This window comes from Zalophus californianus, chromosome 11 (genome assembly GCF_009762305.2).
Source record: "Zalophus californianus isolate mZalCal1 chromosome 11, mZalCal1.pri.v2, whole genome shotgun sequence".
In the NCBI taxonomy this organism is placed as follows: Eukaryota; Metazoa; Chordata; class Mammalia; order Carnivora; family Otariidae; genus Zalophus; species Zalophus californianus.
Window position 1 is genome coordinate 108,436,648 of NC_045605.1, and position 10,403 is coordinate 108,447,050.

General features: G+C 59.6%; 1 protein-coding gene across 2 annotated transcripts; it reads right to left on the reverse strand.

Moving 5' to 3' along the window:
* Window positions 1-446: 446 nt before the first annotated feature.
* On the reverse strand, window positions 447-10,403 carry UNC93B1 (unc-93 homolog B1, TLR signaling regulator). Of its 2 annotated transcripts, none has more exons than XM_027581424.2 (11): window positions 10,239-10,403; window positions 9,870-10,011; window positions 9,191-9,333; window positions 6,542-6,703; window positions 6,095-6,227; window positions 5,673-5,766; window positions 4,961-5,085; window positions 4,304-4,486; window positions 3,589-3,862; window positions 1,949-2,067; window positions 447-1,207 (listed from the first exon to the last, which is right to left on the reverse strand). In XM_027581424.2, the coding sequence occupies exons 1-11, from the start codon at window positions 10,277-10,279 to the stop codon at window positions 878-880; spliced, it is 1,746 nt and encodes a 581-aa protein (XP_027437225.1). In that variant the 5' UTR covers window positions 10,280-10,403; the 3' UTR covers window positions 447-877. The 2 variants fall into 2 exon arrangements, with proteins under 2 accessions (XP_027437225.1, XP_027437224.1); XM_027581423.2 differs by having other exon boundaries at window positions 9,191-9,344.

Genomic DNA, 10,403 nt, shown 5'->3' on the forward strand with positions numbered 1-10,403 from the left:
CCAGGGTCCAGTGAGGGAGTCACTGTAGGTACACGGTGGCTGACGTTCCTTGAGCGCTTTCTCTGTGCCAGCTCTGCACTAACCCGGGGGGTCCCAACATTCTCAGTTCCTGGCACTCGGTGCTCAGTAATTTTCCACAGTGCTCCTCGGCTAAAAGAAATATCGAACAGGCAGCCCCCTCACACTCTCTGCTGCGGCCCCTGCAGGCCAACCCAGGCGCTTGTGTCCCGGGTGGATGGGGTGGCACTGGCAAAAACAAGCAGGGGTGGGGTGGGTGGGGGCGGGGCTTCCAGGAGGGAGGGCAGCCCGGTGGGCGGGGCCTAGGGGATCCTCCCCCTCAGCGGGGGTCCAGGGGGTCCGAAATCAGTGGCCCAGCAGGTCAAGCGGGCACACATCCGGGGCGCTCCTTACCCCCACAGACTGACACTTCCCAGTCGGGATAATACAAAACCTCTTTATTTCTCATTTTCTATAAAAAAAAGTCGTGCCTCTTGACGGACCGCGGGGATAAGATGTGCAAAGCGCGCGACACACCCTGCCGAGGCCCGAGCGGAGAGGTGCGCTGGGGCGGGACCGGGGGGGGGGGGGGGCGCTGCGGCTGGAGGACCTCCGTCCCCTCTCCGACCTGGGCAGGGGTCGTGGAGAGCGGCCCCGGAGCGGGGGAGAGTCAGCTGTGCTGTGTCTCCAACCCTCGGCCGGGCCCAGGGGTCTTAAAGCTCCACACCGCGTAGGAGGGGCCACGGGGCCGCTCCCGTGGGACGTTCTGGAACCTGCGTTCCGGGGAGAAGGTCCTTCCTGGAGATGGCGCAGTCACAACCTCCCCCTCACCCCCACCCCGAGACAAGGTAAACCGAGGCCGGCGAGTAGGCTGGGCCCCTCACTGCTCCTCGGGCCCGTCGCCTCCCAGGGCCTGTTCGTAGGGGCAGGGCCGGCGGCAGGGGCCGGCTGGCTCGGGGCCGGGCCGGGGCCCCGCGGGCGGCGCCTCCTCCTCCACGCCGTCCGCCGGGCCGCCGCCGCCGCCGCGCTCGCCCTCCGCGTCGCTCTCGTCGGAGTTGTCCTCCTCCAGGTAGCGGTAGCCGCGCACCTTGTGCTGCGGCCGCGGGATGCGGGGCTGGCGCGGGACCGCGCCCCGCTGCAGCTTCTGCTCCATCCACAGGTACGAGGCCGCGGCCGCCACCAGAGTCAGCAGGAGCACCACCAGCTTGGCCTGCGGGCACAGACCGGGATGCAGGGGACCCGCGGGCCACCGAGCCCGCGCCTTTCCGGGCCGGCCCCTGGCGGATAGGCCCACTCGCGTCCCGCATCTCCCCGCGCAGTTCCTCTTCTGTCCCGACAGCTCAGCACCCTCCGCACCCTCCCACCGGTAAGGCTCAAAGCCCAGCTCCGCCCTTCACTGGGGCTAAGACCACTGTGTCCCTGACACGCAGGGACCATAAGAAATGCCTCTCCGAGGATTTTGACCGTAACCCACAGCCAAATAGAATTCCCCATCATAACAGTACATACACACATATAAGCACCATATTCCCTGCTCTCTTCCATTTCGTTTTTTCAAATGTTGGCGGGGACCTGCTAAACTGACCCACCAGTAGGTGGAAGCAGAGAATGAGGAAGCCTGCTCCCTGCTGGCCAGGAAGGGACAGCTCAGAGCTGACATCTGGTGAACAGGTGATCAAACGACCTGCAAGGTGGCTGGGAGGCACCCACCAGGAAAGAGAAAACTTGAACCCCTTCAGGGATGGGTAAACCGAGGACCGTGGGCAGTGAGACCGTAAGCAGGTCCTGGGTTTGGGGCCACTCAGTGGGCTTGACCTAGGACCCAGCCCTCAGGGAGTGGTACCCTTCCGGGGCTGTGAGGCTACGGTGGGCTCTCAGAAAGTATCTGTGACCTAGGGGCTGGCAGGTGGGGTGCCTAACCCCTCCGAGAGCCTCCTCCCACCAGGCTCACCTTCATGGGCAGGCTTGAGCCCAGGTACACAGCGAAGATGGCCACGGCCTGCCACCAGTGGTAGATGGTGAAAATGAAGTCTTGCCTTTCTTTGTCTTCATATAAGATTCCCAAGAGTGCTGCAGGTGGGCAGGACAGGGCAGGAAGGGGAGAGGCGTCATCCTGGGCCCAGAGGGGCTGATCTCCCACCTGGCACCCTCGCCCTAGGCCCAGCATTGGGCTAGTCTCAGCCCTTGGCCTTGGCATGCCTAGAAAGCCCTTGTGAACAGGTCCTGGCCTGCCCCCTGGTAGAAACCCTGGTTGTTATGCGGCCTGGGGAGCTGAGCAGAGGCAGGAACAGGAACCTAGCTGCGGGGGTACAGTTGGGGCTCTCTCTAGAAAACATGTGCAGCCTCAAGAGTGGAAAGCTCTATGTGCACTCATCTCCTGTCCTCTCTCGGGCCGCAGGGGCGTAATGCCAGGCCTTCAGAGGCTGTTTCTCCTCACCCAGGGCTCAGGGAGGGCAAACAGCTTGCAGCAACAAGCTTTCTGCAAATCAGACCTGAAGTTGGGAGGTCTGAACTATTTCTCAAGGAATCCTCCCTGGGGCGGGAAGAAAGAGTGGACAGGGAGTCCAGAGACACAGATTTTACTCTCAGGACCGTAAAGTGCAGAGAATTAGTACAGAGATGAGGATTCAAATGTTGGCTCTAGGGTTGACTCAGGGTAAGTTAACTCCATGGCCAGTTTTCCTGCCTGTAAAATGAGATGACATGTATTATATGTTGTGTTCTGAGGTTGTAATGCAAAGCCCACACAGCACCTGGCAAATTGCACCCTCACCGGCCACTTGGGACATTAACATCCTTGCCCTAAGGCCTTGCAGTGTGACTATACCTCTTGGGGCTGCTGGGAAGGGACAGGGAGCCCCCAGGGTTCACAAGGAGGAGGCAGGAAGCAGAACTGGGCAGGTAGAAGGGGATGCCAGGTCCAGGCCCAAGTCCAGACTTGTTGTGGACCTGAGCTACCCAGGCTGGATGCTACCCAGAGCTGGCTGCCTCTGAAGAGCAGCAAAGAGAGTGTAGCCCGGCGTGTGGGGCTCCGTGCCCGATGACAAGTACAGACGACTGACTCTCCGATGGGGGTTCTGATGGGGTCTCCTGAGCCAGCCCCTGCCCTCCACCACATCACACCTCCAGGGGTGATTTTCAAAACTGTTAACAGCACTGGCCCCTCAGAACAGACGCCGATGAGGAAGACCCAAAGAGCTGCACCTGCATGTACCAGCTGTGTGTCACTGGCATATGCCCACCTGTGGGCAGAAGCATCACACTGCTGAACTCTGACCCACCCCCTCCTTTCTGCAAACAGGGCTCTACTTCCCAATGCCCCTGCCCCAGCAGCCCAGCCTCAGGACGTGCACCCTGCCACTCTGCAGACTACTGTTGGGGCTTCATGCCTGCTCCCAGCTCTTTCCCATTAAAGGCCCTATAGGGGGGCACCAGGGTGGCTTAGTCGGTGAGTATCTACCTCCACCATAACGGACCCCCAGGGTAGCCATGGGATCCCATGTCTGTCCCTGGGATGTCTGTGCTCCTCCCCCACCACCCCAAGGTAGCCGCAGGGTCCCCTGCCAGCCCAGCGCCCACGGCTATACTCACTGCTGAGCCCGGTCTTATTGAGGGCACTGCCCACACCCCAGAGGACAGCTGCTACGTAGAGGATCCAAATGTGTTGCAGGACCCGGGGTGCGGGGGCCCAGAAAAAGAGGCCGAGAGTGAGGAGCAGGTGCAGTCCGGCCCCAGCCACCAGGGGCACCGCACGTGGCAGCCACAGCCCCAGGAGGCCCAGGACCGAGGAGGCCGAGGCGCCCAGGCTGTAAGCCACGAGGATATAGGCCAGGCGTTCGAGCCCCACTGAGCACACACCATAGCCCTGCAGGGGGGGGACAAGGGTGAGTGTTAGCGGTCCTCTCTGGGCCACCTGAGGGCTAACTCCCTCTAAGGTTCATGGGAGGGTTCTGAGGGCACAGACAGGAGAAGAGGCTTGGACAGTGTCCCCAGATACCAAGGCTGCACCCCGCATGGAACCTCACGCTTTATGGGTGTTATCCCATCCCAGCGGTGTAACACCTCTGAGAGTAGGCATCGCGGTTGGCATCACTTCACAGGTAAGGAAATTGACGCCCAGAGAGCTGAAAATAATTTGCCTAAGGCACAGGAGTGGGGGAAGCCAGGAAAGAGAAGCAAGGGGGAGGCGACTATCTGGGACACACCTGTACATACTTATACATATATTCAAAACCTATTCATCTTTTATCCCAAATACAAATGTAACCGCAAGTCCTGAATTTTACGCTACGCAGGCTGTACTTACCAGGGCGAGACCAGTGCAGGCAAAGAGCACCTCGAAGCCGCTGTAGATAAAGAAGGGCACGAGGTGCCGCAGGCGGAAGTCGCGCACGTGCTTGAAGGGCAGCTGGAAGATGTTGCCCCAGCCCACGCTGCGCAGGTCGATCTCCTCAGTGGGCCGGTAGGCGGCGCCGCACAGGCCCAGCACCTGCGGACCCACGAGCTGAGCAGGTGGGCGGGGGGGAGGGGCAGGGTGGCCCGGCCCCCTCACCCTAGGCCCCGCCCTGGGCACACCCACAGCCCTGGGTCCCGCCTCCCGGCCCCGCCCCCAGACGCTCTCACAGATCTCGGCCGGGCTTCCCAGCTCCGCCTCCGGGAGGAGGCCACGCCCAGGCCCCCAACACCTTAATTCGGACCCTGTCTTCAGTTCCACCCGGGACCAGGCTTGGTTCCCTTCCCCTTGGCCTCTGGGATTCCAACTCCCGGTTCAGTCCCGAGCCTCTAGCCTGGCCACTAGGTTCAGGCCCCCTCCCCAGGACTCAGCCCTGGCTCCCAGCTCAGACCAGGACTCCAAGCCATAACCTTGCCCGGGCTGCCAGCAATGCGCCCAGATCGCACCCCTTGCTCCCCGCCTCGGTCCCCAGACTTCATCGACTCTGCGCCACCCCATCCTGGGCCGCACCAGCAGCATGGCCAGGAAGGCCACCGCCATGAGCACACTCTCCACCACAATGAGGTTTCCGCTCCGTGGTAACGTCCGCAGAACGGTCTTGTTGAAGCCGATGAGGATGCCCTGGCTGTTAGTACCTGGAGAGAGGTGGGTGGGGGATGGGGAATGGAGCACACTGTAAACTCAACCACAAAGAAATGGAGCAAGGTGGGCGGGTGGAGGGGAGGGTTAGAGGTGGTGGGCGAGGGCAGTGCTTGCAAAGGCAGGGTTCATTTGGGAAGCAGTTTGGAGGTGAGGGCCACTGGGCCTGGACAAGCAGCAAAGGGCGGAGCGCCTCCCCCCCCCCCCCCCTTGCTGCTCTATAGTGCCTGGAGGCTGGACGGGGCGGTGGGGATGCCAGTCCACCCCCCAACCCCAAACGTTCACCCTGCAGTGACTGAGCTCTGAGGGTATGTGTGGCCCTGGGAGATATCCCCCAGAAGCCTCAGCCCAGACGGCACCTCTTCCGGGCAGTCTTCCCTGATGCACCCTGTCCCCATGAGGCTGGGTCTGATGTCCTAACTGCATACTCCTACAGGGCCCTATGCCTTGCCCACTAGGTTCTCAGCCCTGAACCTGTGGGCAAGGGCATCCTCTCTGGGCACTCTCAAGAGCCCAGTGTCCGCTCGAGGACTCAGTGGGGGAGGTGAGCAGGCCTTGGGGACCCCACCCCATGAGGACTAACCGCAGCTCTGCACGTTGTAGAGTGTGTGGTTCAGGTCATACAGGTAGTGGTTCAGGAAGTAGATCATGGGCAGCTGGGCACAAGCGAAGCTCAGCTGTGGGCAGGAGGGCAGCTTGGGCTGGGCTCAGAACCAGGCAGGGGGCACAGGCATGATCTGGAAGGGGTCTGGGCACAGCCTTGGCAGAACAGGAGCCCTCCCACCTCTGGGGGCAGCCTCGTGGCAGGAGGGAATGCCCTGGGCAGGAGGACTTTCTCCCGCACAGGGAGGGGATGAGGTCTCGGTCACTAGAGATAAAATAAGCAGAGGTTGGGCTCGAGAAAGGGCAGCGGGACTAGATGGATGAACACACTGGGATGGGCTCCAGCGTGTGGGTTCTGGGCCTGGAGTACCCTCCCCCAGTGGCCCCGTAGGTGGTACTCACATGGAAGAAGCTATAGAAGATTGCTTGGAAGACCAGGAGATACGGCGCGTGGGAGCCCCGTGGCGGGCGTTGCTGGGGGCTCTGCTCATCCCGCTCCTTATAGTGGGCGTACTCGTAGTACTTCTGAGCCATCCTGGACCACAAAGGAGAGGAAGCTTCCCCCAGTCCGACCCCTACCAGATGTCTCTGCTTCCTGCACTCACGGCTATGGGCTATGTCTCATGGATGGGGAAACTGAAGCCCGAAAGGCAGAAAGCGCTAGCAGTGGCCTTAGCAGAGTAGATGTATATGAAAGGTTTTATGGCTCTTTAGACATATCACTATTGATAATAACAGCTAACTCTTATTTTGTTTTCCATGTGCCGGAGGTCCCCCAACTAAGGTCGGCATTGCAGCAGAGACTCAGCCAGGTCTCCAGCCTCCCGCCCTGATGCCCACCAGGCTCACCTGGTGATGTAGTTGCCCATGGAGGCCCATAGAGGCACAATGGCCGTGCCCAGGGCCACGGCTGAGGGCACGAGTGTGTAGTAACGCTCCCAGTAGTTGGTGGAGACGAAGAGGGCATAGATGCCCACAGCCAGGAACATCATCCACTTGGTGCCAAAAAACCTGTGGGCAGTGGGAGGGATGCTGGCACCACGAGCCTACCCAGACTGCTGTGGCCTGAAACCAGGGTGGCCCCAGCCCCAGGTCCCAGCTCATGAGGTGGTACGAGGTGGGGAGCAATCCCTGGCCTTGGGGTCAGGGGCTCTAAGATGGAGTAGCAGACATATGGCCTTGCTGGCGGTCTCAGGGGAGCCCTGTGTCTACACACTTCAGTTTCACAGCTTAATGTGGGCACAGAGACCAAACCACAGCTTCTCAGGGCTGTCGCAAGGAAGGGAGGACATGGGGGAGGGTGATGAGTCAGTGGTCTATGGGCACAGCCAGCCCTCATTTGTGTTCTGGGCTGACTGGCCTACCCCCTCCTCCATCCAATCTCATGTACTGTGACTTCAGGGCGCCCAGGAACACAGCCCAAACTGGAGGGTCGGGTACAGGGCCAGTATCTCTTCCTCCCTGCCCATTGCTCTTGAGGTCCCACTGTGCTCATGCGGGAAGTTTCTTCCCCACTAGCTCCTAGGACAACAGCCTTGCTGACTCCGAGGAAATGTCACACTGTGTTTAAAGGTGGCTGATCAGTGACTGGATAAGGGTCCATTCAGGGCATGGATGTTCGGCAAACTAAAAACCACTACCAGGAACTTTGGGGTGTTTTGAGTATTTGTGCTCATTAGTTCCTTTCTTTGCCTTGGTTTCCAGGAAGCTCAAAGCCAAATGACCCTAATTTTCCGATACAATTACTTTCTCTTCTATTACAGGGGGCCCTGGTTCTTTTATTATCCATATTTTGCCATGTAAAATAAGTAGACAAGCAGCCTACTCTGATCTATTTGGGGGAGAGCAAGTCACAAAAAATGTACTATACATTTTGATGGAGTAAACAAGCAAAAAGTAAAAATACTAACATTCATTGCTGGTGAGGCTGTGGTTTAAAAAATGATGCACATGGCCCATGGTCATGCAGACTGGCATAGCCCTTTAGAAAATTAGCCCAGTAGTTTGGGCAAGGAGCAAACTTGGGGTGGGGGACTCAAACTTTCAGACTGCCAGGTGCTGCCTGTGGGACCTGGGCAAGCTGCTGAATGTCTCAGCTTCTCCGTGTCCATTAGAGCGCCTACCTCGGATTGTAGGAAATGAGGTAGCATTTACAAAGTGCCCGGCACATGGAAAACAAAATAAGAGTTAGCTGTTATTATCAATAGTGATATGTCTAAAGAGCCATAAAACCTTTCATATACATCTACTCTGCTAAGGCCACTGCTAGAAATTTATCATTGCAGTTTTTTTTGTTTTTTGTTTTTTTTTTAAGAAGGAAAGAGCTAGGGGCGCCTGGGTGGCTCAGTCAGTTAAGCGTCTGACTTCAGCTCAGGTCATGATCCCAGGGTCCTGGGATCGAGACCCGCGTCCCACTGGGCACTCAGTGGGGAGTCTGCTTCTCCCTTTCCCTCTCCCTCTCTCTCTCCCCGTGCTCACGTTCTCTCTCTCTCTCTCAAATAAATAAATAAAATATTTTCTAAAAAAAGAGGAAAGAGGTACAAATACAAAGTGAATGTGCAAAAAGGAGAGGGAGCTGAATGTCCAACTCTGAGGCATGGTTAGGTGCCCCCATGTCTGCAGAGGGTGCTACCCTCATAAAGTCCTCAGTGTGAAGATAGAGGAGCAGGCCAAGATGTGTGTCGTGAAAGGAAAGAAAGTAAAAGTGAACGTTGCACATGCTCTTGTGACAAGGACATAAACGTTACCCATCTGTGCTGGGGGGACAACAAACAGATGACTTACTGGCGGGCTTCGGAAGGATTTTCTTTTTTCTGATTTTAGTTGTGATTCTAATGTTGTTTATACAATTATGTTAAAGGAGTTTTGGGTTTTTTGGGGTTTGGAGGGTTTGTTTGTTTGGTTTTTGGTTTAAGATAGAGAAACTAAAACCCATCTAACTTGTCTGCTAGTCTCTGGGTCTCATCTGAGCAGAGACCTTCCTCCTGGTGGGGAGGGTGCTTGTGGAGGGGAGTTTTGCACTGGCCAGGAGGCTGGACCAGACGCCTCCAAGGCTCGGGTCCAGAGTAAACCCTCTGGGGCACTCAGTCCTGCCTTTTCAGTGAGAAAGTCCCTCAACGCTGAGCACAGCCGGTAAGGCCAGGCTTGGTGCCTGGGCCTTGTTGGCTTATCATATTCTCTCCAGAGATTCCACAGCCCTGATACCAAAGGTCACTCACCGTAGCTCCAGGCCACGGAGGAGGGCACAAAGCAATCAATGCCACGTGAGGCAAGCTGAGGGAAGGAGCCAGAGCGAATTTCTGTTGTGTCAAATGTGCCCTCCAGTGAAGCTCCTGCTTCCTTCCCCAAACCCAGGTTCTCCCCTTCTCTCTCACCCCTCCAGGGAGGCAAGGCCTCTCCCCAGCTCCCTGCCTCCAAGAACACCATGGGCCAACAGCCCTTGCACCCCTTCAACATCTGGGTGACGTCCCAGCCCTGCTGGGGACAGCAGCAGCGCACCTGATGAGCACAGGTGTGTAGAGCAAAGCGGCGATGGGCGTCACGTTGATGCCCATCAGCATCTTGCTGTCAATGTCGGGCAGCCCCATGTTGCCGTACTTCACCTCGCGGTAGGTCTCATCGTAGTGCAGGATCAGCTGCATCTGCAGGAGGCCTGGTAATAGGGAGGGCATGACGGGGGCAGCCTAACCCTGGCGGCGACACAACGGGGGCTAGCCACGAGCTTGAAGGGAGCTCCGGTCGCCAAAGGAGTCCCCGATTCCAATGCCCCTGAGGACAGAGAGGGCTGCCCGGACTGGGCCAAGAGTCCTGACAGCCAGTGAATCCAAAACCACCCGCCCACACACACTCACTCTCTCTCACTCTCTCTCTCTCTCTCTCTCTCTCACACACACACACGTGCAGCGCTCCAGATCTGGAAGGCCGCACACCTGCCCAGGGCGCCCAGTCCTGCCCACACGCTCACGAAGGCTCTGGCTGGGAACCAGGAACGCTGCACGGGGACCCCACCTCCGTGTGGTGGGGCCACAGCTGCAGCTACGAGGCGGCCTTTGGGGAAGTGAAAGAGGAAGGGAGGCCAACTGGCCCCTAAGGTTTCTCCTTCCCTGACCGGGGCTGGGAAGGGCGGCCGGGGCGGGGAGCCGGGGCTTCTGGCGCGGGAGCCCGCGGGGCCGCCTACCCAGGTAGACGCCGTAGGTGAGCGTGCCGCCCGCGCTGGCCGCCAGCACGTTCTTGAGCACGCCGAGGCGCTTGCGGCGGTAGTAGCGGCGCTCTTCCTCCTCCTCGTTGTAGTTGGGGTACGCGCCCACCAGCTCGTCCAGCTGCGGGGCACGCACGGCGCTCGCACCCGGGCAGGGGCCATCGCACTCCCGCCCGGGAGGCCCCGGGTCCTCTCCGCCGCCCCCCCACCTCCCCGTCCCCGCTGCCCGGCCCCCCGCGCCCCCCCCCCCCCCACGGCCCGCCCGGGGGGCTGCCTCGCACCCCCCGCCGGGGAGGCCCCCCTCCCTCCGCGTCCTCGCACCCTCTCACAGACCCCGTGCCCGCTCACCGGAGCCCCGGGCCCGTCGGGGACCCCGAGCCGATCCTCATCTCCCTGCGGCCCCGCGGTCCCCGCCACCCGGTAGAGCGGCGGCACCGCCTCCATGGCCTCACCCCGCCGGAGCACTGGCGGCGGCCGCCCCGGGTGTGAGCAGCCCGCCGAGCACTTCCTCCC